Raw genomic sequence first — 27,998 nt, 5'->3', positions numbered from 1 at the left:
AAATTCACTCCAGTTTTTATGTTATTTTATTATTTAAGTCAAAGCTATCTGTGGTGAAATGTGCTTAGGAGGGTTATCACCAAGATGCAGATTTCCTAATCAGCTTTTCAACATTCTAAGCCCAGACCACTACTATTATATGGACAACCTGGAAATTAAGACCTGAAATACAGGTCATGTCAACATAAGGAGAAAAGATCAGTCAAATTCTAATAAAGTTTCTTTGATAAACAGGAAAACTGGAATAATTTTATTAGAGAAAAGGACACTATAAAGGAATAAACTGGCCAATCATTAAGTAATTCATTGCTCTTATCTCTTCTTCTTTTTTTTTTTTAAGATTTTATTTATTTATTTGAGAGAGATACAGTGAGAGAGAGCATGAGCGAGAAGGTCAGAGAGAGAAGCAGGCTCCCCGTGGAGCTGGGAGCCCGATGTGGGACTCGATCCCAGGACTCCAGGATCATGATCTGAGCCGAAGGCAGTCGTCCAACCAAGCCACCCAGGTGTCCCCCTTTTCTTCTTTCTTACCCTGATTCTTATATACAAAGCATCACTCCATTATAGCTTATCCCAAATATTAATCAGCCAATCCCTTCTGAGATGTTTGTACATGTGGCATCCAGCTTGTTCATCAGACTTAAGCTACTTTCAGCTGCCAGATTTTAGCTTCTAGAACTGTCTCTCACAGACTGCTGTTGCTGAATTTCTCATATGTACAACATATTTCAGCTCATTTTGATGCTAATCTTTCTTCCATCAAAATGTAGGAGAAAGTGCTAAAGACGTTTCTGAGAATGGGTTTCTGAGGATGCTGAAGTGAGCCACCCATGAGTGAACCAGGGCAGAAGCACACAGGCAAGGATGGCAACTCTGAAAACTGGGTTTAGGAAGACAGAACTCCCAGGATATACTTCATCTTGAACATCAAGAACTAAAGGATGCTGAGACACTGGTGACCAACATCATTCCAGGGGACAAAAGGTACCTTTAAAGCACGCAGACAACCTGCACAATTATCTATCTACTAAAAGCTGCTCAGTGGCTCTGCCTTACCTGGAGTCCTGCCCTCTGGCAGCAGCAGGACCTGCCACTCCTCACCAGGGTCTGTTCAGTGCCAGGCTGCCCAGTGAAAGGGAATAGCTGTGACCACTCCCATTCTCTCCTCAAAAAACTGATATGGAATATACCATACCATACCAAGTTTTGAGAACAAAACTTGTAAGTCATATCCCATGCTATGGTGTGTCTACTTTATGCTTATTTTCCTCCCAATTCACAGCAGTTTGACTTTCCAAATTAACTTGTAGGAAAACTCGTTTTACATGTGTCATTTGACTTCCTAGCAGGATTTCAAAGTCTGTATCTACACACATGCCTCACCTCCTTAACAAATTTTGTTCATGCTCCTAGTTTCTTCCTGCTTGGATTACCTGATGCTGAAAAGGGATAATACTTTTGAAGTTAAAGGGACATCCCTCACAATAACACAAAAACTTTTTGAAGAGGTCCAAACCAACAAGGAAATCCCAACCTGGTTTTTTCCAGATTTAAAGTGTAATGGTCCCAGTTACTCTCCTTGAACTTGAAATAGATGAAGATGAGGAAGGAAAAGCAAGTGGCTGCATGAAATACCTCACTGCACCCTAAGGTCTGGAGCTATGAAAACACAATCTTAAATAAGTGTACTCAGACGGGGCTCGTTTCAAGTACTCAAGCACAGGGCACCCTCTGTGGGAGGAAAGGCATGTGACCTTGGAATTTCTACCATGTAATCCGGCAGCCTGTCTTCAGTTAGCACTGCACTGGGACATTGTTAAACACTCAAGAGATGAATCTCTGAAACAGAAGCTTTCACATCAGTATACTATTCCTGATGTACAACAGTGAAGACTTTATCGAATAAAGCAGTTATTCTCCACTGTGAACTTTATGGTGCTGAATGAAAGCTGCCTGTGCACTAGAGGTCCCCACATTTAATACACTCATAGGCCTGCTCTCTAGTGTGAATTTTCCCATGACTAGTAAGAGTTAGTCTCTGACTAAAAGTTTTCCCACATTCATTACACACGTAAGGGCGCTCTCCACTGTGAACTCTCTGATGTCGAATAAGGTGAGAGCTTTGTCGGAAGGACTTTCCACGTTCAGTGCATCTGTAAGGTTTTTCTCCTGTGTGAATTCTCTTGTGCTGGATAAGGGATAAGCATGCACTGAAGGCTTTCTCACATTCATTGCACATGTAGGGCTTCTTTCCAGTGTGAATCCTCTGATGCTGAATAAACTGTGAATGCTGACTGAAGGCCTTGCCACACTTCTCGCATTCATAAGGCTTCTCCCCAGTATGAATTCTATGATGCTGCACGAGAGATGAGCAGACGTTGAAGGCCTTCCCACAGTCACTGCACTCGTAGGGATTCTCTCCAGTGTGAATCCTTCGATGGCGGACGAGGTGTGCACTCTGGCTGAAGGCTTTCCCGCAGTCACCACACTCATAGGGTTTCTCTCCATTGTGTGTTCTCTCATGCTTAATTAGGGTGGATATCTGCCCAAAGGTTTTCCCACACTTGTTACATTCATAGGGTTTCTCCCCAGTGTGGCTCCTCTGGTGCTGAATGAGGTGTGAGCCCTGGCTAAAGGCCTTCCCACATTTGTGACACTCATAGGGCTTCTCACCATTATGGACTCTCTGATGTTGAACAAGGGAAGAGAGCACACTGAAGGCTTTATCACACTCATTACATTCATAGGGCTTCTCACCATTGTGTGTCCTTTGATGATGAATAAGATTAAAACTCTGGCTGAAAGCTTTTCCACACTCATTACACTCATAGGGCTTTTCTCCAGTGTGAATTCGCTGATGCTGAGTAAGATGTCCCTTCTGACTGAAGGTTTTCCCACACTCACTGCATCTGTAAGGTTTTTCTCCAGTGTGAATTCTCTGATGCTGGATGAGGGACAGGCGAGCACTGAATGATTTTCCACACTCATTGCAGACATAAGGCTTCTCTCCAGTATGAATTCTCTTGTGCTGAATGACTTGGGAGCGCTGACTGAAGGATTTTCCACATTCGTTACACTTATAGGGTTTCTCTCCAGTGTGAATTCTCTGATGAACAGTAAGGGTTCGGTTCAAACTAAAGGATTTCCCACATTCATTGCATTCATAGGGTTTTTCTCCTGTGTGAGTTCTCTGATGTTGAATGAGAGATAATCGTGCACTGAAGGCTTTGCCGCATTCAGTACAGTTATAAGGTTTCTCTCCAGAATGAGTTCGCTCATGCTGAAGGAGGTGAGAGTGTCTACTGAAAGCCTTCCCACATTCCTTACACTTGTATGGTTTCTCTCCACTATGAATTCTCTGATGATGAATCAGGTTAGAGCTATGACTAAAGGCTTTTCCACACTGATGACACTCATGATGTTTCTGCCCAGTGTGAATTTTAAGATGTTGGCTGTAAGATGAACGTACACTGAAAGCTTTCCTACATTCACTGCACTCATAAGGTCTTTCTCCAGTGTGAGTGTTATGGTGCTGAATGAAATAGGAATGAGCCCTGAAAGATTTGCCACACTCAGCACAGGTATGGTGCTTTTCTCCACAGTGAACTCTCTGATGTTGGCTTAGGACCGAGCAGTGCTGAGAAATTTTTCTACACCCGCCACACTCACAGGGCTTCTCTCCAGCATGACTTCTCTGATGCTGAGAAAGAGTTCTACTCAGGCTGAAAGGTTTTCCATACTCATTATACTCAAAGGACTCTTCTGGATTGTTAACCCTCTGATTCTCACTAAGAACTGAACTCTGCCTGGGCACTTTCACACACACATCTGTCTGACAGGCTCTTTCTTCTGGGGAGAAACACTGGCGATTAGTGAGGTCCTGGCTTTGCTGATAGTCATCCATACATGGCACATTCTGGTGGAGACTCTTCCCTCTAGATGCTCTATGAAATCCAAACGGGTTTGGGTCTGCAGTGCAGTTTACCTCCACAGAACTGGATTTCTGGCCTTCCCTTCTAATAGGGGTTTTCATATGTGTCAATGTCACTGGCCCAGAATTGTTCTTCTGGGAGAAGGATTTCTTAAGCCCTTCCTCTGCAGATTTTCTCCAGCAGTTCTTTAATTTTTCCTCAGTTTTACTCATCTCTTCAAAATCAGGTTCCTTGGAAATATTCTTTACATGTTCTTCTGATTTTGCTCTCTGGGACCCCACTGCTTTGGAAATTTCCTGTCTTGGAGTCAATCCCTTCTTTCCTGTCCGAGACTCAAAACCTGAAAGAATAGGACAAATGAGTTGCTCATATTTTACCGTGGGAGAAAGAATTAGAGAATAAATAGGAATAGTTACACGAAACAACTATCTCCTAGGAGCATACTGGATTTCCTGAATGCAGAACCAAAAAACCATCTCACTGGAATTGAGAAGAGGAAAGAGGGGAAGAGAAGTATGTTATCAAAGCAAGGAAGGCTGGTGTGGGACTGCTAAGTTCGTTTTGTCAGCAAAGCACTAGGCATGCCCTGAGCACAGATTCCCGGCATCGTTAGTGGCTGTGGTAGCTGAAGACGCTGCTCCACTTACTAGTTACATGCCCATACCCTTTGCTACACAGGAAGAAACGCTAGCTCATGTTTTTCTCCAAGGCCCCGAATCAGCCTGGGAACTCTGAGCAACAGCAGGAGTAAGTCTGGGCAGAGGCATGTCTCTGGATGGCCTTCCTAAGCAGCCAAGGCAGAGCTAGCCAGAAAGGCCTGAGAAAGACTGGGTGACACAGAAGCAGTTTAGAGGCAGCCAGCTGCCAGAGACATACCTGAGCTCTTTTCTGGGATTGAAAGAACATTTTGTAGGGTTAGGGAAACATGAACTCATTTATGGGTATAGATCAGAAAGAAAAGAGAGGTGGGAATGGAGCAGAGGGAGAGCAAGGCTCTGGCGTGACAAAATGTGGTCCAGAGCTCACAGAGAAGGGCCTGGCAAAGTGGCAGCACCTGCCAGCAGGGGCAGGAGAGCACGGCGGCATTCCTGGAGACTCACTTTCACTCCCATGACTCCAGATCCAGCCTTCCTCAATTCTCGGTGAGTATGGGGCCCATGGCTCTTCCCCCTTCTCCAGCCTGGAGATGACATCAGGTTTGGAACCTTGAAGTCCTGCTCCAGAGAAAGGAAGCAAGGCTGACAATTCACCCAAGTCCAGGGTAAGATGGCCCCATGGGCAGCACCTGTGTCCTGTTCATGACCTCCCCTGCCACCTGTCTGTAAACCAGAGACAGATGCAGGCCTCTACCCCTGCTGAAGAAAAGTAAACCCAGCTCTTCTGGGGGCCAAGGATAAGGGAAAGAGTTGGGGCCTGAACACATCATGCTAGAAGACTCTAATAATAGAGTCTTGGTGTTGACTTCCATGAGGACTAAAGGGAAGCAGCACGTTTTGGTGTAAGGGAGGGCTTGAAAACCAAATGGATTCAAATCCTAGATCTGCCCCTGACTACCTGTGTGAACTTAAGGTTATAATATGAGGCACCTGGGTGGCTCAGTGGGTTAAGTATCTGCCTTTGGCTCAGGTCATGATACTGGGGTTCTGGGATTAAGCCCTGCATTGGGCTCTCTGCTCAGCGTAGAGTCTGTTTCTCCCACTGTGCTTACCGTCTCTCTCTCTCTCTCTCTCTCTCAAATACACAAATAAAACCTCTTTTTTTTTAATTTCCCTTTAAACAATTTTATTTATTTATTTGACAGAGAGAGAGAGCGAGAGAGAGATCACAAGTAGGCAGAGAGGCCAGCAGAGAGAGAGGTGGGGAAGCAGGCTCCCTGCTGAAGAGAGAGCCTGATGTGGGGCTTGATCCCAGGACCCTGAGATCATAAATAAATCTCTTTAAAAAAAAAGTTATGATATGTTAGCCTCAGAGTCAACTATAAACCATTTAACTCAACACCAACCTTGAAGATGCATTGTGATTGACTCTGAATGTGAAAATACTTAGGGTTTAATGAATGATATTCTCCTTCCATATTTCCTACAAGGAAACTGGGGGAGTCTGTGGTACAGACTCCGTGCAGACCAGGCTTGCCTGAAACCATGGTCAGAAATGCCTTGTGTTTGGGCCTGGAGGAAAGATGCCTCTGAGCCTTGAGTCTAACCCTAGTGCTGTTCACGAGCACGGAACCCAGAGCTGAACTTCAGAAGGAGCCTTACCCAGTGAGATCAGGTTTCTGTAGGTCTCCAGCATCACATCACTGTAGAGGCCCCTCTGAGCAGGGCCCAGACAGCCCCACTCCTCCCGGGAAAGGAACACAGCCACTTCCTCAAAAGAAACCAAAACCTGGAACGATAACATCTTGATGCAACTCAGGGTCAGGCCCAGGGTGGCTCATGATAGGCAAAACCCCTTTGAATGCGCACCAGACTGCTGTCCTCACAAGACTGGGTTCTTTGAGACCCGCACCATTTTGACTTGTCTCTGTCTGCCCAACCCCTGCCCTCTACCATGCCTAGTGCAGGGACGGGGTAGATAGGGTGCAACACATTTAAGGGACTGGAACTCAGGGAGTGAGAACACTGGTGAAGACAGCTCCTCCTTGAGAGAACCATGGAGAGACTTTAGCCAAGAAAGGGCTCAGGTATCTCCAAGAGGACCACTCACCTGAGGCCCAGGAGGAAGGAGATCTTTGATGGCCATCGCTGCATCTCTTAGCCTGTCCCCAGGAGGCGGGCAAAACTGCAGGGAGAGGGAAGGCTGTAATGGAGCGTGACCAGTCTGCTTTTCACAGCAACACTGAGACTTCCGTGCCTAGATCTCAAGAGGTCTATGGCAGCAGAGACCAAGTCTGCGGCTGCCAGAAAGCCCTGGGAAGGGCAGAGGAACTAAACACCCAGTGGTCTCTGAGACTATTCCCTTCTCCACCCCAAGGCTTCCCCAGCAGCCCCTGGTACAACAGCATCCTAAGGCCACCATATGATGGCCCCAGGAGTGCACTTGGTTGGCCAGGGCAGACAATAGGCTGCATCTCAGGACCACTTTGAGGGTCCTAGAAAGTGGGCAAACAGCTGAGGACAAGCAGACCAGGCACCTACCCTAAGGCGGTGTGCAAGCAAATAGGGCGGTTGACAAACAAAAGCCTGTGTCAGGTGACAATAAGGGACAGAAAGAATGAACAGCATGAGGGCAGCAGCTGGTGGCAGGAGATATTTTACACAGGCTGGCTAGGGAAGGCAACTTTGATAAAGCAACACCAAAGCAGAGGTCCAGATGGAGCGAGGGCAGGCACTGTGTGGATATTAGGGGAGATCAATTCCAGGAAGGGGAATGCACAGGGGCAAACGGTGTGAGGCGATGGCCCACTTGATGTGCTCAAGTAAGGGCAAGGAGACCAGAGGGGCTGAAGTGGAGTAGGGGAGGGCAAGAGAGAGGAGGAAGGGGTGCCTCATAGGCTACAGGACATGGGCTTTTACTCTGAATGAGCTGGGAAGTATCCTGAAGATCTGGGCAGTGCTATGACCTGCCATGTGGCCTCTCCAGCTGCTGCTCTGAGAAGAGACTAGGGTGGAGCTGGGGAGTGTAAGGATGTAAACAGGAACACCAGTTGGAAGGCTCCAGCAGCAATCCACTAGAGATGACAGTATCTTGGACCAGGGTGGTGGGAGCAGATGGCAAGGGATCAGATTCTGGATGCATTTCACAGGTATCGTCAACAGCATTTGTTGATGAAGTAGATCTGGGGTGAGAAACCAAGGTTTGCCCCAGGCTACTGCGATGACGACACTTCATTCACTCTGAAGGATAAAACTTACATCTAAGGGTAAAAATTAAAAGCCGTTTTGGTACATGTTGCGTTTCAGATTTACAAGGGGAGAATCAGAGCTTTTGGGTTTACAGGTCCAAAACTCAAGAGAAAGGCTGACGCGGGCCGGGTGTACTGGGAACTGGCGGTGCGCACACGATCTAGAACTGACACGGGCCATGCCTCCCGGAAACCCGTCCCGAACAGCCTCCGATACGAAGCCGACTCCACCTCCAAGGCCCCCAGCCTGGCCAAGGAAGCGCGTGCCGCGAGCGCACCTGCACTCGGACCGGGAGGCCGGTACCACCGCGGCTGGAGGCGCGGGCTCCCCCCATCCCGGACACACCCCCCGCAGGTGCAAACTCGGGGACGTGACCTGAGTCTCCACACGGACTTAAAATGAGACTTATCCCAAGGGACTGTTTCGAAAATTTAATGAAGAAAACGTACAAGGTGCTCCGCGTAGTGTCGGCAAAGCACAGACACGGAGAGCGTGAGGACCCGCAGTGACAACTCCTGCGGCACTGCTTCGCGAGCACCCGCCGAGCGGCACCTCCCGCCGGTCCCCAGCAGCCGAGGCCCCTTCCCCGCCGCGCTCACAACCGCAGCCTCGGCCCCCCTCCGCCTCTGCCGCGTGCACCGCACTGGCCTGTCTCCGACGCAGCCCCTGAGCACACCCAGCTTCCCCCCTCGCTGAGGCCCTCCCCGTCCGCGCGGCCGCCCCGCCTCGGCGGCCTCCCCGGACCCCCGGCCGCGAGCTCTGCGCGGGGGCCTCCGCCGCTCCCCCGCCCGCCTCTCACCGCACACTCCACGCCGCCTCCGCGCTCCCCGCACCGGTGGCGACTCACGTCTGGCGGTTTCGCGGCTGGGGCGGAGGTGCCGCTCGCAGACTACCGACCGCCAGAACCCGAGCGGCCGGACGGGAAGTACCCGCACTGCACTTCCGCCGCGCCCTCCAGCTCGCCACCAATCGGATGCCCGCTTCCGGCGGCCGCTCTAGCCGCCCGGAAGAGTCTATGCTCCCGGCCAGTTCCGGGTCGTGGTCCCAACCCCTGTGAGGAATGGCCGGAGTTCCTCAGGGAGGCGGGACCGGCGCTCAGTCGGAGACGCCCAAAGGAAGGAGAAGGAGTGAATGGAGGCGAGACAAAGCCTTTTGTTTTTCCTCCTCGTAATGAAAAGATCCGTGTTTGACAGAGTAAGAGTAGCAGGAGTGCGTCGGGTCACTCGAGCGCGCGCATGGGTAACGCGGGCGGCGGCGGCGGGGTGAGGCGCGGGCGCCGGAGCCAGCGGGACTCGGTCGCAGGCCCCTGTGGCGCCGGTGAGGCCGGGCGGTGCCGCTTGGCCGCGGGCTCAGATCGGCTGTGCGCGGCACGAGGGAGTTTTCAGAGTGTGAAGAAGACGCGAGATAGGGAACGCCGGAGGTAAACCGAACGCCCAGTGGAACCGGAGAAGGCGGAGGCGATCTTCCTTCCGCACCCGTTCGTTCGTTAAAGTGGGCTTCGCGCCCGCCGTGGGGCTGGAACGCACCACCCGACTCCCGAACCGGCCGGGCGTCCGGGGAAAGATTTCTTGTTTAAAGACGCAGGCGCAGTGAATAAAGAACAGTCGCAACGCGGCGCGTACTGGTCCGCGCTCTCCTCAGCCCGCGTGGAGCGGTCGCCGACATAAACCCATGCCGTAGGGCGCAGCTTCGCAGATTTAAAACGGCGGAGCCGCAGTGAAATTCAGCCGCACACCAGTGAAGAGACGTAGCCGGGTGATCCCCGGTATCTGGGGGTTAAACAACACGTGCAATAAACACGTGGTCAAAAGAACGTCTCAAGGAAATTTAAAGACGTTTTTAAGTAGAGGTCAAAAGCCAGTTTACCCAAATTGGTGGATATCAACAGATTTCAAAGTGTGTCAGGGACGGCAAAGGACGCAGAAGAGCCAGGCGGTACCGAAGAACCCCGGGTCCCAGTCCGCGCTGGTTCTACCCAAGTTTAACGCACGGTGTAAAGCTGCAGGAATCGAGACCGTCTGGTATTGGCGCAGACGGACAAGTAGATGAGGGAACGGAGTGCAGAGCCCAGAAAGAGGCGCCTGCAATGCGGTCCGCCGATCTGTGGTACCAGAGAAAAGGCTGTTAAAGGAGAGAAGATAATCTTTTCAACATACTGTGCTGGGACGACTGGACGTGCACATCAAAGAAAATGTTCAGACACAGATGGTACGCTTTCAACAAAAACTAGCTCAGAGCGGATCGTAGAGCTAACTAGGTGTTCAGTTTGTGTTTAGTAACACCTAGGAAGACAAGTTTTAATTAAAGTGACCTTGAAATAAAAATCAGAAGGGCTGGCTGAGAAATGGTGGTAATTTAGCAGGGAGCCGGGAGCTCGTCCCCAGGCAGCTCCTGCTCTGTTCTAGCTGTAGCATTGGTCATCTTTCCGTGGAACTCTGGTTTCTTTTGCTGCAGAAGGGTATTAGATCTGGTCCCAGGCATGCTCATCGCCAGTGGAATGTCACTGCTTCTAGCTCATGTCAGCTGATGCGACAGGGAGCTACGTGTGTGCGCTGATCTACTATATACACACGTGTCCATATTTCTGTACACATCTGTCTGTCTGTATATTAAGCTAAACCTGACATTTCCAAATCTAAGCCATTGCTGCATGGATCATTCTAGTCTTTGTCCCTTGCTTGTCCGTGATCTCCCAGTTCAACAGTAACAAATCTGGCTCTTATCTTCTGTCCCCCATTTATTTAGTTGTTCAATTCCAGTATCTTTGTGCAGTGGACTCTCACTTTCTATGGATCCCTTTCTGTTTTTCTGGATTTCTGTCTTGTCTTACTATAGTACTTCCTCCTACAAAAGAATCCATGATTTCAGAAAAGGCTTACTGTGCCTGAGAATACATTTATTGCACCATAACTTTTTTATTTTTTTATTTTTTAAAATACGGGCTTGAGCTCATGACCCTGAGATCAAGACCTGAGTTGAGATCAAGAGTCTCATGCTGGGGCGCCTGGGTGGCTCAGTGGGTTAAGCCTCTGCCTTCGGCTCGGGTCATGATCCCAGGATCCTGGGATCGAGCCCCGCATCGGGCTCTCTGCTCAGCGGGGAGCCTGCTTCCTCCTCTCTCTCTGCCTGCCTCTCTGCCTACTCGTAATCTCTGTCAAATAATTAAAAAAAAAAAGAGTCAGATGCTTAACCAACTGAACCACCCAGGTGTCCCCTCCATCACTTTTTTTTAAGTAGAGTTTTTAGGGGTGCCTGGGTGGCTCTGTTGGTTAAGTGACTGCCTTCAGCTTAGGTCATGATCCCAGGGTCCTGGGATTGAGCCCTGCATAAGACTACCTGCTCAGTGGGGTTCTGTTCCTCTCTCTCTCTTCCTCTCCCCTGCTTGTTCTCTCCCTCTCTCTCTCTCTCCCCACCTCAAATAAATACATAAATAAAATAAACAAACCCCTCCCTGCTGTTCATTTTAAGTTTACAACAAAATTAAGCAAAAGGTAGGGAGAGTTCCCATGTATCCCCTGCTCCTACACATGAACAGCCTTCCCTATTATCAAATTCCCACACTAGTCAAATATTTTCATTTATTTATTTATTATTTTGATAATTTTTAAAAGATTTTATTTATTTATTTGACAGAGATGACAGGTAGGCAGAGAGGCAGACAGAGAGAGAGGAAGGGGAGCAGTCTCCCTGCTGAGCAGAGATCCCAATGCGGGGATTGATCCCAGGACCCTGGGATCATAACCTGAGCCAAAGGCAGAGGCTTTAACCCACTGAGCCATCCAGGCGCCCTTCCCCCCTTTTAAAAAGATTTTATTTATTTGAGAGAGAGAGAGAGAGAGGGAGCACGAGTAGGGGGTGAGGTAGTTGGAGAAGGAGAGGCAGACTTCCCCGCTGAGCAGAGAGCCTGATGTGGGGCTCAATCTCAGGACCCTGGGATCATGACCTAAGTTGAAGGCAGACGCTTAAGACTGAGCCACCCAGGTGCCCCTGAGCCTTGGTTTCTATTAAGAGAAAAATTCCTTTCTTACAGAATTGTTTAAATTAAATGAGACAAGTATATTAAGTTTGTAGTAAAAATTCCATTGTAGTGAAATAAAAAAGTTGTTTCCTCTTCTCCATTATTAAGGAGAGTTTGAAATGGGCTGTCTTCTTTTGGGATCCCTGATTTTATACTTTCTTCCTCTTTGAGCTTCTTTGATAACCAGCCTAAACACTCCAGTTCCAGGACTCCTTCAAAGGTCCAGCATGAAATCCATACCCAATGTCAGCTGATTTGTAGCATCACCATTGTTTTATCTGGGATTCTTGGTTGTGTGGAAATATTGAAGTTGGGAGACTTGCAGAATCAAGGGAGATAGTGTAGGTAACAAGGATGCTTTGGAGGAATGGGGAAGCAGGCCCCACATAGTCAGAATTGTTTGCTCTGCCAAGTGAAATTTCTACCAGTGTTCACTCTGCCTTTCTCTGATTCACATACATAGGTCACATATGTTCTCCCTGACTGGACTGTGGCAGGGAGACAAGCAGCTTCCCAAAAGGAAACCTTGAATTAATGTCCCTCCAAGAATACACACAGTGGGGCAGAGGCTGTAACCCCAAAAGAAACTGGATGCTACTAAGGAGGGGGCAGGTGTCGGAGAGCCAAAAAAAAAACAAAAACAAAAACAAAACAAAACAAAACAAAACCAGCAAATGCCAACCATGAGAGGCATATTTATCCAAGCACTGTGCCAAGTTCTTCACATAATCTCCCTCAATTCTTGCAACAAACCCATGAAGGCAGGTGCAACTACTCCCCCCATTTCACAGATAAAGAACTTGAAGATAGGAGAGGTTAATTACCCTCTTTAAAATTACACAGTAAATATTGGAGCTGAAATTTGAATGCAGACATTCCCGCCTTCACAGTAGTGCTCTTGACCATTGCACCGTATTCCTTTCCTGCTTTCCCACTGAGAAGAGACACAAGTTGGTTTCTTCTTTGTAACTAAATACTCTTAACACCCGGTGTGAGCTTGTCCCCTGAACTGTTAAAATCATGGTGTCTCTAGAAGTCTCTGTCTCCTTAACAACATGCCTTTGTAAACCTAGAGACTGGTACTCATGCAGGGTGTTCTGTGTGTTCAAGATATATCATCTACTTTCCCATGAGCAGGAATCCCATCTTCTGACCTGATCATCTCAGCTTACTAACAAAAACATGGAGTGTAAATAAAAATCATGTCTAATTTGGGAGGTTTAAAAACCAAATAGAAATAAAGTCGGGATAAGAATAGCCGATGAGGGACGCCTGGGTGGCTCAGTTGGTTAAGAGACTGCCTTCTGCTCGGGTCATGATCCTGGAGTCCTGGGATCGAGTCTCGAATCAGGCTCCCAGCTCCACAGGGAGTCTGCTTCTCCCTCTGACCTTCCCCTTGTTCATGCTCTCTCTCATTGTCTCTCTCTCAAATAAATAAAATATTAAAAAAAAAAAAAAGAATAGCCGATGAGTCAGGAATGGGTGAATAGAACTGGAGTATTCAAAGGTGTCATTCAGGAGGAATATTGACATACCTCAGACTTTTATACATTTAGAAAGCATGTTAAAATTTCAAGATTTCAAGATTAACCATAAAAGAATAGAAATAGTGTAGTTTCCAAGCTTGTAGAGAGGGAGACATTGAAAGAAAGAAATCCTAATCAATTCAAAGATGAGAAATGTCTTCTCCAACACCAGCTAGAGTCCTATAATTCACCTAAATTTTGACACTACCAGAGGTAGACTGACCACACAGGCTAAGAGCTCACCCACAAGACTGCCCACACTTCAGATGCCAGTCACGAGCATCAAGTGCCAAAGAACTCACACTTCTGTGTAGCTGAGATATCCAATCAGGGGTTCCCACAACCCCTGTCCCAAATTCAACAACTTGCTAGAAGGACTTTACAGAACCCAGGGTAATACTAATTAAGGATTGCAATTTATTGTAAAAGATACCAATCAGCAGCCAGATGAGGAGGTAAGTAGGGTAAGTCTGATAGGGTCCCAAGCCGAGAAGCCTCTGTCTCTCGGGAGTTGGGGTGCCCCACCTACCGGCACGTGGGTGTGTTCACTAACCCGAAAGCTCCACAAACCCCCTCCTTTAGGGGTTTTCATGGAGGTTTCACTATGTAGGGCATGGTTGTGTTCATTGATGATTCACTCAATCTCTAGCCCCTCTCCCCTTCCAGGAGGTTGGGAGATGGGGCTGCAAGGTAGAAGCTCTGGTGAAGGCTTAGTGTTTCTGCTGACCAGCCTTCATCTTGAAGCTATGCAGGGAGCCACGATGCTCCTATTATCCTTATCACTGAGGACATTTCAAGGGTTTTAGGAGCTCTGTGCCATGAACCAGGAAAAAAATCAAATATTTTTCTTACTATATCATATTTTTTGGATGATTGTGTTCCACTTTGAATCCTAATAGCAATTAAGCAATAACATATGCAAAATTAATTACAAAAATTTTGAAAGGTCTTTAGAGACAAAGGTTTGAAACCTTATTGAGAAATATAGAGAATACCCAAATAAATGAGAGGTATAGCAGGTTCATGTTAGAGTCATGATTATTTAATATGGAGAGTCAATTCTAACCAAAATCCTCTATAGAATTAATTCCAACAAAATCCAAAGGAGTTTTTAATGGAAACTGATAAGCCAATTTGAAAATGTATATGGAATTGGGACGCCTGGGTGGCTCAGTTGGTTAAGCAGCTGCCTTCGGCTCAGGTCATGATCCCAGCATCCTGGGATCGAGTCCCACGTTGGGCTCTTTGCTTGGCGGGGAGCCTGCTTCTCCCTCTGCCTCTGCCTGCCATTCTGTCTGCCTGTGCTCGCTCGCTCTCCTCTCTCTCTGACAAATAAATAAAATCTTAAAAAAAAAAAAAAAGAAAATGTATATGGAAAAACAAAGGTCCAAGAATAGTTGAGGTGCCCTTGAAGTAAAGAACAGGGTGAGGGGATGTACTCTATCTGTATTAGACTTATTGTATACTTATTTTGTTATATATATATTTTAATTTTAAAATTTAAATTCAACTTAATTAACATATAGTGTATTATTAGTTTCAGAGGTAGGATTTAGTGATTCATCATTTGCATACAACAACCAGTGCTTTTTCCATCACATGCCCTTCTTAATGCCCACCACCCAGTTACTCCATCTCCCCACCCACCTTCCCTCCAGCAACCTTGTTTGTTTCCGATAGTTAAGAGTCTCTTATGGTTTGTCTCCCTCTGTTTTTGTCTTATTTTCCTTTCCCTTCCCCTGTGTTCATCTGTTTTGTTGCTTAAATTCCACATACACATGAAATCATATATTTGTCTTTCTCTGTCTTATTTTACTTAGCATCATACCCTCTAGTTCCACCCATGTTGTTGCAAATGTCAAGATTTCATTCTTTTTGATGGCTGAGTAGTATCCCATTGTATGTATATACTACATCTTCTTCTTCTTTTTTTTTTTTAAAGATTTCATTTATTTATTTGACAGAAATCACAAGTAGGCAGAGAGGCAGGCAGAGAGAGAGGAGGAAGCAGGCTCCCCGCTGAGCAGAGAGCCCGACGCGGGGCTCAAACCCAGGACCTGGGATCATGACCTGAGCCGAAGGCAGCGGCCCAACCCACTGAGCCACCCAGGCGCCCCTATACTACATCTTCTTTATCCATTCATCTGTCAATGGACATCTGGGTTCTTTCCATAGTTTGGCTCTTGTGGACATGGTTGTTAATAAACACGGGTGCACATGCCCTATGAATCACTATGTTTGTATCCTTTTTAAAAAAATATTTTACTTATTTGATAGAGACAGATAGTGACAGAGATAGTATGAGTGAGCACAAGTAGGGAGAGCGGCAGGCCGAGGGAGAGGGGGAAGCAGGCTCACTGCTGAGTAGAGAGCTCAATGCGGGACTCAATCCCAGGACCCTGGGATCATGACCCAAGCTGAAGGTGGATTCTTAAAGGACTGAGCCACCGATGCCCCATGTTTGTATCCTTTGGATAAACACCTAATAGTGCAATTGCTGGGTTGTAGGGTAGCTCTATTTTTAACTTTTTGAGGAAACTCTATACAGTCTTCTCGAGTGGCTGCACCAGTTTGTATTTCCATCAGTGCTAAGAGGGTTCCCCTTTCTTCACAGCCTTGCCAACATCTGTTGTTTCCTGAGTTGTTAAGTTTAGCCATTCTGACCCATGTGAGGTAGTATATCATTGTGGTTCTGATTTGTAGTTCCCTGATGCCAAGTGATACTGAGCATTTTTCCATGTGTCTGTCGGTCATTTGTATGTCTTTTTTGGAGAAATGTCTTCTGCCCTTTTCTTTTTTTTTTAATTTTTTAATTTTTTTTAAAGATTTTATTTATTAATTTGACAGACAGAGATCACAAGTAGGCAGAGAGGCAGGCAGAGAGAGAGAAAGGGAAGCAGGCCCCCTGCTGAGCAGAGAGCCCGACGTGGGACTTGATCCCAGGACCCCGAGATCACGACCCGAGCCGAAGGCAGCTTCTGCCCTTTTCTTGACTGGATTATTTGGTTTTTGGTTGTTGAGTTTGATAAGTTTTTTTTTTTTTTATAGATTTTGGATACTAACCCTTTATCTGATAAGACACTTGTAAATATCTTCTCCCATTCCATAGGTTGTCTTTTAGTTTTGTTGACTGTTTCCTTTCCTGTGCAAAAGTTTTTCTCCTGATGAAGTCCCAGTAGTTCATTTTTGCCTTTCTTTTCCTTGCCTTTGAAGACATGTCTAGCAAGAAGTTGCTGCAGCTGAGGTCAAAGAGATTCTACTTGTGTTCTCCTCTAGGATTTTGATGGGTTCCTGCTTCACATTTAGGTTTTCATCCATTTTGAATTTATTTTGGGGTATGGAGTAAGAAAGTGGCCCAGTTTCATTCTTCTGCATGTGGCTGTCCAATTTTCCCAGCACCATTTGTTGAAGAGACTGTCTTTTTTCCATTGGACAGTCTTTTCTGCTTTGTTGAAGATTAGTTGACCATAGAGTTGAGGGTCCCTTTCTGGGTTCTCTATTCCGTTCCATTGATCTATGTGTCTGTCTGTGTTTGTTTGTTTTTGCCAGTACTATTCTGTTTTGATGATTACAGTTTTGCGATACAGTTTGAAGTCCAGAATTGTGATTCCTCCCACTTTGGTTTTTCTTTTTCAATGTTCCTTTGGCTATTCAGGGTATTTTCTGGTTCCATACAAATTTTAGTGTTGTTTGTTCCAGCTCCATGAAAAATGTTGATGGCATTTTGACAAGGATAAATGTATATTGCTCTAGGTAGCATAGACATTTTAGCAATATTTGTTATCCCAATCCATGAGCTTGGAATGTTTTCCCATTTCTTTGTGTCTACCTCAATTTCTTTCATAAATGTTCTATAGTTTTCAGAGTATAGATCCTTTACCTCGTTGGTTAGGTTTATTCCTAGGACCTTGTGGTTTTTCGTACAATTGTAAATGGGATTGGTTGTTGGATTTCTCTTTCTTCCACCTCATTATTATGTATAGAAATATGACTGACTTCTGTGCATTGATTTTATATCCTGCGTCTTTGCTGAATTCCTGTATAAGTCCTATTAATTTTTTGGTAGAGTCTTTTGGGTTTTCTACGTAGAGAATCATGTCATCTGTGAAGAGTGGGAGTCTGACTTCTTCTCTGTTGATTTGCATGCCTTTTGTTTCTTTTTGTTGTCTGACTGCTGAGGCTGGGACTTCCAATACTCTGTTGAACAGTGGAGAGAGTGCAGTCCCTATATATCAGACTTACTGTAAAGACTGGCACTTAAGCAGAGTGGACTTAGTGTGGGGATATTCAAAATGCCTAATGGAACACAGTGTAGAGCTCTGAAATTCATCCATGCACATGTAGAAATGAACTTCAAACAAAGGTGCATGGCAGACTTGAATTTCACAAATGGGGTTAGAAAAGTTGATTATCCATATTTTAAAAAACAAAACTGACTCCTACTTTATAAAAGACAGAAAAATCACTTCCAGGCAAAAAATTTGAATGATCCTGGGTTAACAAAAGGTTCTTAAGACACAAAAAGGGAAAATAAAAAGATTGATACATTTATCAATGTTCAAAATAAGAATTTCTTTTCATCAAAGTATACTATAATGAAAGTGAAAAAACCATACAACTCAGCTTTTTCACTCCTAGATATATATCTTAGAGAAATACCTGAACATAGGTGACATACAAGAATATGCCCAGTGCATTGTTTATAATAGCAAAAAAAAAAAAGTGGAAGAAACAAATGTTTATTGTTAGGTTTCCTTATACGGTAGAATATTATCACCAGTGAAGACCGTGTACTACTATGGCACACAGTAACATGTGTAACCCTCACAAACTTACTGAGAAAAAGAAGCTTAAGAACGCATATAGGGTGATTTAATGTATGTAAAATTCAAAACATGCAAAACTAAACAGTATTGTTTAGAGATACATATTTATGTTATTTTTTAGAAAGGTTTTATTTATTTATTTGTCAGAGAGAGCACAAGCAGGGGGAGTGGTAGGCAGAGGGAGAAGTGGGTTCCCCATTGAGCAAGAAGCCTGATGCGGGACTCAATCCCAGGACCCTGGGATCATGACCTGAGCCAAAGGCAGCGGCTTAACTGACTGAGCCACCCAGGTATCCCCATATTTATGTTAATGTACACACACGGAAGTCCTGATTACATTGATAATGTTCTGTTTCTTCAACTAGGTGCTAATGACATCCATTTTTGATTTTTACCTTCAAATATATTTATTTATACAGTTAATCTTCATTACTGTGGATTCCATATTTGCAAATTCACCTGGTTGCTAAAATTTACTTGTAACCCCCAAAACCTCCCCTCATGCTTTCACAGTCATTCATGGAGATGCACAGAGTAATGAAAATTCTGGGTGATTCCACTGCCATGTTCCCAGCTAATGCTGAACCGGCAACACTGCTCTCATACTCTACATCAGTGTCCTTTTTATAGTGCATTCAATGTTACACTTTTTTGCATTCTTTTGCTTTTTGTGGTGGTTTTGCTGTTTAAAATGGCTCTCAAGCATAGTGCTGGGGTGCTGTCTAGTGTTCCTAAGGTGTGCTGTGCCTTACAGAGAAAAAACCTGTTCTACATAAGCTTCAGTCAGGTACTAGTCCTCATGCTGTTGGCCATGATGTCAATGTTAATAAACCAACAACGTATATTAGATGTGTATGTTAATATATATTAAATAGAGAAACACAATAAGGTGATGTATCAAGTGGTTGATGAAAATATTGTGACTGGAGGCTCCCAAGAACCCAACTCTACTTCCCCTAGGAGCAATGGTTCAGTATTCACAAATTCACTATTCTTAGTTACTTTATATAGAACTACCTGGAATGATAAGAAGTGACTGCATAAGAATATTGATATTTACAGGTATGAAATTTGTAACATATTTTCTAGAGATGCTAGGGGAGTAGGCAGAGGAAAGATGGTTTTAGTGGAGACTAGTGGAGGATTATCTATTTAAGAATAGGGAGTAGCCGGGTGCCTGGGTGGCTCAGTGGGTTAAAGCCTCTGCCTTTGGCTGGGGTCATGGTCTCAGGGTCCTGAGATCGAGCCCCGCATCGGGCTCTCTGCTCAGCGGGGAGCCTGCTTCCTCCTCTCTCCCTGCTTCCATCTCTGACTACTTGTAATCTCTGTCTATCAAATAAATAAATAAAATATAAAAAAAAAAAAGAATAGGGAGTAGCCATGGTAATGGAGACTGCCATATTAGGAGTGGTTTCTTGGGTGGTTGTGGGGGTGAGAAGCCAGGGAGAGGAAGCTGAGGACTTGTACTTACTTTTATGTGTCCTTTTTACATGCCAGGGTGGGAGGCAGTGGAGAGATGTGAAGAAGGCTGGGTCCTCTATGCCTTCCTCTCTAAAGTTCTTCAGGGACCTGCTGTCTGGGTCTGGGGGTTTGAACAGGTGCTAGTACTGCCAGGGAAGGAAAATGAGGTGTCTGTGCAGGGCAGAGGGTAGTGGGATTGCAGGGGCCTGTAAGGAGAAACTCGGAAGGCTGGGAGCTCAGTGGGACCAGAGCAGAGTGAGGTCTGGAAATTGTTGCTTCTGTGTGATTTGTCGGGCTTGTGCTGGCTGGAAGATCAGGCAAGGAGCTGCCCATGTCGGCTATGAAGTCTGGGCTTCATGATGGAGGAAACAGAAGATTCCTAGGCAAGAGAGTAACACAGTCTTTGTTTTACAAAGCTCACTCCCACCACAGGATGTACAAGGGAGAGGAAGTGCAGAATCAGCAAAGCCTGCATTGAGGTTGCTCAGGGCAGAGATGGTGTGCATGGAGAGGGGCAGAGACCAGTTAGGAGATAAACTGATAGGACTGCATGGCTGATTGCACATAGGGCTGTGGAAGAGGGCAGTCTGGTGTGAGGCTTGTGCTCAGACACAGATGTTTGGGCTAAGAAGGCTTTCTCGTAGAAGCAGTTCTGGGCCAAGTCTCACAGGTTGATTCCCGGCCAAAAAAGGCAGGAAAAAGCCCTTTTGGATCTGGAACCCACTCACCACCAAAACCTCCATCTGCCGGGACTAAAACACATTCTAACTGTGGTAGTTTAAAAATACGTCTAAAAGGTTTTGATATTCCTCCCTTCAAGAGGGGTCACCAGAGACCCTTAGAACCAAACAGCTGTCCTGTTGCTAGATTCCTGATCCTCAGAAACCGTACCAGATGTTTACTGTTGTCGATCTGCTAAGTTTTATGACAACTTGCTACGCTGCAATAAAAGCACACCAGCTATCTGTGATGACCAACTGTCTCCCCTTTGAGACCTTCCAGCACAGGCAGGCAACACTTCCCACCCATGGTCTCAGGAAACGACACTTTCTATCCCGATTTCTGAATCATCAGACAGCGCTCAGACTCCCGTCCTCCTGGAGCCCCTCATTCTTGTGGAGGTCCGCTGACGCCTATGACCCGGGGCAGGGAGGAGGCACCCTGGTCTGTAGTGCAATATGGCAGGACGACTGTTCTGGGCAGATTGTGGGATGGGGCTCCCTCTGCCCTCTCCCCTGCGGCGCTCACATCCAGCCACCAGCAAGTGTGCAGGCTCTTCCCCTGTTTCTGACCCCCTCCCCCAATATTCCCAGCCTCACCCGCCCCCAGCAGTCTGGCCCTAACCCTAATCCCAAGACAGCAGAGGGATCTTTCAAATACATCTGAGTGGGACCACAGTGATAGGTCCCCCAATAATGGGTCCGTGATCAAAGGAGTGAGACTGATACAAAGCAAAGGTCAAGCAAAGCTTTATTTCATGACAAGCATCAAGAATCAAACCCACCGGTCGGGGGGGTCTCTTACAAAGAGGCAACCCCTCCCAGCCTCACAGACTAACTTTTATAGAGCACAGGCCATGTGGTTGAGCCGGGCCACACACAGGCGGCCAATGAGATTGTAACACACAGAGAAAGCTGCACAGTCATGCTAGGTCACACGCGGGTAGCCAACTGAATTACAACTTACCCTATAGTAGATATTTGCACTGGCCTATCACCTTGGTCAGAACTGACGCCCCAAAGGCAGGGCCCACTCTCCTTGGTAGCTAGGGAGACAGTATGTGCCCCCACTGATGTCTCCACCTGGCCTGACCCGTCCTCGTACCTGGGCTTTGCTACCCGGGACTGGTTTCCCGGACTTGCTTTTAAGTCAGTTCCTCTGGGAGGGGCAGGGTCAGTCTCAGTTTCCTGCATAAACAACCAAACGGCTCCTCTGGCTAAGCAGGCCCTTGCGCACATCACTCTTTGGACGAACGTCTCTTCCCCAGCGCTCACCATCACAGCGGACAGCGGGCTACCCCACAGCGCCCGCAGGACCGCATCTCGCCCAAGTCTCCGACCTCGCCTTGCACCGCGACCCCCCCCCCCCCACCCCCCGCGTCCTTCCCGCCCCCAACCGGTCCCGCCGGCCTGGCACCAGAGGTCTTTGCTGACCACTCGCCATCCCGTTTCGGCTGCTATTCTCGGCGCTTCTGTGACGGCTTTTCTCTCCCCACTAGGGGAGCTTCCAGAGCATTCCCTTGTTTAGGGCGTCGTCCTCCCATCCAGAGCGGTGCCTGCGACCTGGTAGCGCCCGACCTCTCCAACGGGTCTCTGCGGCCAGGGCCTCGGCCCCGCCCACCGCAGCATCGGCCTCGCCCACTGAAGCCTGGGCCCTCCGCCCCCGCCCACCGCGCGTCCCAGACGGGCGGAATTCGGCGCCGCAGACGCGTTTCCGGAGGAGGGAATTCGGCGTCGGACCTCCGGCCCTACGTAATCTCCGGCGGCAACGGCGGCGCATGGCGGTGAGATGTGCGGAGAGACCGCGGGGTGCCCGGGTCCTGGGCCATCGGCGGTCCCCCACGATCCTTGTGCTGTCCCCCTTTGTCCAGGCCCTAGGACAGCCGGCTCGGGAGAAGTCAGCGGCCCAAAGCCCACGCACCGCCTGCGCGCCCCGCAGCCCCCGGCCGCCTGGGTCGCTCCCCGACGCCCCGCGTCCTTCCGCCGTCAGGTCCCAGCCGGCCGGTCTCCGCCTAGGGCGCTCCGCCTACAGCGACGCCGCCCCCGGGACGCACCCCGAACGCCATGGAGGCGCCGCAGCCTCCAAGAAGCAGACGAAGAAGAAAACTCGGAATGGGGCGTCTGTGGCGAACGGAGGCGGGCAGGGCTCTGAGGAGCCGGTCTCCGAGGAGGCGCCCGTCAGCGCGGAGGCTCAGGCAAGGGCGGCGAACCCCGGTGCGTCCGGGCGCGCGCGCTCTCGGAGTTGCGGCGCTAAGGCTGCGCGGGGAAGGGGACCGGAGGGCGGCGCGGGGTGGGGCTGGCGGCCGCGGGGGTCCTGCTGCCGCGTCATGGGCGCGTCCCCCATTTATCGCAGGCAGAGCAGCTGGCCCGGGAACTGGCGTGGTGCGTGGACCAGCTGGAGTTGGGCCTCAAGATGCAGAGACCGAGTCCGAGACAGAGTGAGGGGCTTTTCTGTAGAGCTGGGGGCGGGAGTCGTGGTCGTGCCGCTGCGGGCGGTGCCACGGGATGCGGCTGTCCGCCGCGGGATGCGGCTGTCCGCCGGGTCATTTGTTTTTTTGATCCTCAGAAGAGCAGGCCATTGGGGCAATCCGGACCCTGCGCAGCGAAAGAACGCCCCTGCCCCGGAAGAGGCAGCTGATGCGCTCCTTGTTTGGGGACTACAGGGCTCAGATGGAAGCCGAGCGGCGTGAGGCCCTTCGGGTTCTCAGAACCGGTGAGGAGCAGGAAAGTGCGCGCCGTCAAATAAATGACGCCTTTTAAGAAACGTGCAGGGGGTAGGGAGGAAGAGCCCAGGGAGTGACCGGAGGAAACCCAGAGTAACAGGGCTGGCGCGGGTGGGCAGGGGGAGGACACCGACTCCCGGAGGCCTGGGAGAGCAGGCACAGGGAAGGCTGGGGCTGTTCTAGAGAGCGCGAGCGCTCGGTGGGGAGGGCAGGGGGAGAGCGTCTCAGCGGGCTCCCGGTGCGGAGCCCTGTGCTGATGGGAGACTGGATCTCCTGACCCTCAGATCATGACCTGAGCTGAAATCAACCCAGCTGACTGACTGAGCCACCCGGTGCCCCTGTGTCTAAGTGGAGTTTGAGATAACACCGTCCCTACAATTTTGAGGAATGAATAGTTTTCTATCCCAGGAGATTGGAGTTGAATGGACACAGGTGAGGTTAGCTGTTAGGACCTTTCTGAGACTGTCTGTCTGCTCCCCCACAGCATCCCGTGCAGCGCAGGTGCAGCCTGTTGGTGAGGCCACCAGAAAGAAGAACGCAAGGGTCTGCAGGCCTCGCCAGGCAGGGGTAGCCAAGGCCACCCTGGACACGCCTGATGAAGAGTTTAGGTTCAATTTTTTTTAGCCTGTCTTCCATCCCAGAACAGTTCCCCTGCCCAGGTAGTGTGGGGTTTGTCTGGAGTACAGAGCCTTTCCAGGAATGCTCTGTGGCACGTGGGGTTGGTCTGTCCATGGCTGGTCAGTGGGATCTGGTGCCCTGGCTGTGGGACAGATGTGAGACCAGCCTGTCGGGTACTGTCACGTAAGCACTACAGCCATTTGTAGGTTTTCAGATGAAATGTCCTTCCTGCCAGAGGAAGGAGGTCCGTTTAGAAAAGCTTCTACAGTAACCTGAAGTGAGTGTTCAGCACGTTGTAGAATGTTTTACTCAGTGTTTAGGTTGAGATTAAGCAGCTGTTTGTAGCGAGGAACGTGGAGGAAGCTGTGTAACTGCATCGTGGTGCTTGCTTATGAAAGCGTATCCTGTCAAATGGGGTAGTTCTTTATGTCATACTGTCACGTTGCACTAATAAAACTGTTTTTTGTAAAAATGGATTAGTGAATTCATGGGCTAACTATGTGTGTTACATGAGTATAGACGAGGTGTCTGGCATGGCTGGGTTCCAGGCTCACCATAGTGCTTGTCCTTTGTATCATTCCTGAGCATGTGTCCTCCTCAGGGAGCCAGTGTGGCTCCCAGAAGGCCAGGCTTTGTTCTTAGGAGCAGAGAGCTTCTTGTCCTCAGTCCTGGCTAAAGACCAGGGTTGAGCATCAGTACATGACCTCTCCAGACCTTGGCTGCTCCAAGTCCTCGTCCCAGGACCTCTGTTGCTTTGAATTGGGTGGCTTAGTCCCCCTCAGTGGTTGTGATGCCATCTTTGCTGGTGTCTCCCAAGCTTGCATCCCAGACTAGATAAGATGCCTGGAGCCCAGCTGCCTACCATCATTTCTACTTTGATGTTTCACGGGTACTTCCGACTTGACAAGTCTAAACATTTGATCTCCCTTCGTCTTCTGCTTTTGAGTGAATGGTCCTGCTGCCCACCTAGTTGATGAAGCCAACAACCTGTGTCATCCTTTCTTGCTTTCCTTCTTCTACACAAGTGTTCAATACTTTAGCTGGAATGTGAGTTCAGTCTTCAAACAAATCTCTAATCTTTTGTGCTTTCTCTTCATTGTTTGGCATTCTAATCCTGGCCCCGGCTCTTGCCCTGGCTGCCGTGTGAGCCTCCGGGAGTTAGTGTCAATACGTGCCTCTTGCCTCTTGTGTGTTCAGTGCGGCCAGTGGTCCTCCATGTATATTGGGTCCTATTTTTCTGACCTAGTGACTTCATTGTACCCATGATACAATGTGAAGGCTGGTGGACAAGGTGCCGCTTAGGGCCTGTGCACATTTTAGCCTCCTGACCACCTCTCTGAAGTGGTCCCCCTTTCTTGTTCCCACTGTGCTGGCTTCTTGTCTGCTCCTGAGATAACCAACTCCATTCTGCCTCAAGGCTTCAGTCCTGATATGATGTTCACTAAAAGTCCACTTGTAGCAGGGCTGGGACTCTGGGGAACATGGTGTGTGGAGACTGGGAAACCGGCATCATCTGAAGAGGGGAGGGCACTATTTAGCCTCTGGGCCATCAACTCTGCTTTCCCTCTTAGGTCATTTTTCTACTGAGGATGCTCCTTCAGCATGTACCCAGCTGTGTTCCTGGTGGTGTTTCATCCATGGCTTGCATGTTAGGCACCCACAGCTAAGTCAGACCTCTGACTGTGGCCACAGTTCACCTGTCTATAAATAGGGTGGGTGTAGGTGGTGCTAGGTGAGGTTAGCTGGAGGCCCTGACCTACCTGCATCCTCTCAGGCCTCGGTGTTCTGGTCTGTGTCGCAGGCCTGCTGTGTGGGGTCTCAACACCAGCTCCCTGGCTCTGCAGCTCATGTTTGGTTCTTCCTAGTGGCCTTCCTGTGGCTACAGCCATATGTCTGGATGATGATCATTTGTTCTACGCACTTTTTTTTTTTCTTATCCCTAAAGACTTTATTTATTTATTTGACAGAGAGAGACACAGAGGGAGAGGGAACACAAGCCCGGTGAGTGGGAGAGGGAGAAGTAGGCTCCCTGCTGAGTAGGGAGCTTGACGTGGGGCTCCATCCCAGGATGCTGGGATCATGACCTGAGCCGAAGGCAGAGGCTTAATGATTGAGCCACCCAGGTGCCCCTATGCACTTTTTAAAAAAGGCTTTATTTATTTGACACAGGCACAGGCAATGGGGAGGGGCAGAGGGAGAGGGAGAAGCAGATCTGCTGAGCAGGGAGTCCCACTGGATCTCGGGACCCTGGGATCATGCCCAAGCCAAACACAGATGCTCCACTGACGGAGCCACCCAGGCGCTCCTGTTCTACAAACTTTTATCAGCATTTGCTTGGTTCCCCATGGCGTGTTCTAAGGACTATATTTTCAGCAGCTGGGGGTTCCCCCCCTAATTTGAGTCCCATTGCCTCCTGAAAAATGGAGGTGTATCACCTACCTTCTGGGTGCTTGGACAGGATACACCCACATCCCCCAAGGTTTTGGAAGCCCCTTTAATGCCCACATGCAACTGCACATGCCACAGGTATCGGATCCCAGGAAGCTCCCAGCCTAGTTTGCCTCCTTGCTGTGCCTCTGTGGGACTCACCAAAAGCTGGGCCCCCTGGCCTGAAACTCTAGTCCTGCCCTTCCAGTCCTTGGCTTAGCTGTTCCCTCCACCTCTGGTCAGTGGGCATCCCACATAGGGAGCTTCAGAAACAGGTGACACTCAGCCAGTTCCCTATTGTTTTACTTAGGGAGGCAAACCATGAGAGACTCTTGGCTCTGGGAAACAAACTGAGGGTTATGGAAAGGGAGGTGGTGGGGGGATGGGGTAACCAGGTGATGGACATTAAGGAGAACACATGTGGTCATGAGTACTTGGTGTTGTATGCAGCTAATGAATCACTGAACATTACATCAAAAACTAATGATGTATTATACGTTTGGTAATTAAAGAAAAAGAAAGGAATGCTAGTTTCTTACAATTCTGGATAATGAGTCCCAGAGGAGTAAAAGATATAAAGCTGTAAATTAACCTTTAGGAATGCTGGGAAAAAACTAGAAAAACCCGTTTGATCCTGGACGGTGAGAAAGACTTGTAATTGAGGAAAATAGGAAAGTGAAATAAAGCCTGGTGACAGAATAGTGGTTCACGAAATAGATTGTAAAATGAGATTACTGCACATCTGGTAAGGGGAGATTTACAGAATTTTGTAAAAGATTGTATATCTCGACTCAGTGTATATCTGTGTCGGTGAAGCCCGGAGACCTTCCTAGCCAGATGAAATTTACTTGCCTCAGGGAATGCCAGGATTAGAGGCTTTGTGGCACTGATCCATACCTCACTTTCCTTCCAGGTATGTTGAACCTGAAAGCCATGACCACAGTGATGGTTTTGGTCGAAATAATGGAAAGGCCTGTGGTAAACACACATGAAATGTGGACTGCCAGAGGATGCAGGTAGCTGTGTTGGGGGCCAGTGAAGAGTAAGGAGCAGAGGAGGCACTGGGTGCGGGAGATGAGGAGGTTGGAGCTGAGGGATTGCTTGTTGACCTCCACTCAGAGCTTCACAGCCCCCAACCCCCCCAGTCAAAAACCAGAAAGATCACAGCTTTTGTTGGGGGGGGTGTTGCCAGTCTCTCTTCCTGTTTGCATAGTGATTTGCATAGTTTGCACACTTTACGCAGTGGTCTGTCTGCGTCGATGAGAAAGCAGAGATGTAGTGTGTCAGGTTTGGTAATTCTTACACATTCCCACTAACAAGACATAGTCACGTTGGAACATGGACATATTTCTCCACACAGCTTAGGGAAGGTCCTTCATGCATAATTTTGGGTTTACGTTGCCTGTTCCCTGATAATTTTATGGGAAAAAATATTTCCTTTATTCCTCTTCAGTGTACAAGGGAGGTATTTTGTCTTTCATGGGGAAATTATAGTAGATTCTTACGACTTGCAAATATTTCTCCTGGTTGTGTCTTCGGTATGCCTTCTGACATTAATTGGTTTTTGGAAAATCCCTCGTAACTGAACACTGACGATCTGTGCGAATTGTTGATTTTATTAGGTTCAGCAATGGTATTGTGGTTCTGTGGAAAATTGTGCTGGTATTTGTAGAAGTGCAGACTGAAATATTTAGGTGTGCAGTGTTGTTTGTAATTTATTATATTTTACAATACAAAAGTAAATATGGCTAATTATTAAATCTGATGTGTATGTGGCATTCATCACACCATTCTTTCCACTATATTTGAAAAATTTCCTTTTGGGGCACCTGGGTGGCTCAGTGGTTAAAGCCTCTGCCTTTGGCCCAGGTCATGATCTCAGGGTTCTGGGATTGAGCCCCAC

At 48.1% G+C, this 27,998-nt stretch overlaps 2 protein-coding genes across 12 annotated transcripts; one reads left to right on the top strand and one right to left on the bottom strand.

Moving 5' to 3' along the window:
• Positions 1 to 1,267: 1,267 nt before the first annotated feature.
• LOC125097535 (zinc finger protein 252-like) lies at positions 1,268 to 8,716 on the bottom strand. Of its 8 annotated transcripts, none has more exons than XM_047725213.1 (6): positions 8,577 to 8,716; positions 7,071 to 7,788; positions 6,639 to 6,713; positions 6,191 to 6,317; positions 5,033 to 5,146; positions 1,268 to 4,272 (listed from the first exon to the last, which is right to left on the bottom strand). In XM_047725213.1, the coding sequence occupies exons 3-6, from the start codon at positions 6,672 to 6,674 to the stop codon at positions 1,961 to 1,963; spliced, it is 2,589 nt and encodes an 862-aa protein (XP_047581169.1). In that variant the 5' UTR covers positions 6,675 to 6,713; positions 7,071 to 7,788; positions 8,577 to 8,716; the 3' UTR covers positions 1,268 to 1,960. The 8 variants fall into 8 exon arrangements, with proteins under 8 accessions (XP_047581169.1, XP_047581166.1, XP_047581170.1 ...); XM_047725210.1 differs by having other exon boundaries at positions 7,448 to 7,788; XM_047725214.1 differs by having other exon boundaries at positions 7,495 to 7,788.
• Positions 8,713 to 24,144, top strand: C4H8orf33 (chromosome 4 C8orf33 homolog). 4 transcript variants are annotated; one of them, XM_047725221.1, is made up of 6 exons: positions 8,713 to 8,904; positions 21,827 to 22,111; positions 22,199 to 22,522; positions 22,681 to 22,765; positions 22,894 to 23,040; positions 23,535 to 24,144. In XM_047725221.1, the coding sequence occupies exons 2-6, from the start codon at positions 22,106 to 22,108 to the stop codon at positions 23,672 to 23,674; spliced, it is 702 nt and encodes a 233-aa protein (XP_047581177.1). In that variant the 5' UTR covers positions 8,713 to 8,904; positions 21,827 to 22,105; the 3' UTR covers positions 23,675 to 24,144. The 4 variants fall into 4 exon arrangements, with proteins under 4 accessions (XP_047581177.1, XP_047581176.1, XP_047581175.1 ...); XM_047725219.1 differs by having other exon boundaries at positions 8,793 to 8,971; positions 22,894 to 23,092; positions 23,535 to 23,668; XM_047725218.1 differs by having other exon boundaries at positions 8,800 to 8,971.
• Positions 24,145 to 27,998: the final 3,854 nt, after the last annotated feature.

This window comes from Lutra lutra, chromosome 4 (assembly GCF_902655055.1).
Source record: "Lutra lutra chromosome 4, mLutLut1.2, whole genome shotgun sequence".
Taxonomy (NCBI): Eukaryota; Metazoa; Chordata; class Mammalia; order Carnivora; family Mustelidae; genus Lutra; species Lutra lutra.
This window is presented reverse-complemented; position numbering and strand designations above follow the sequence as displayed.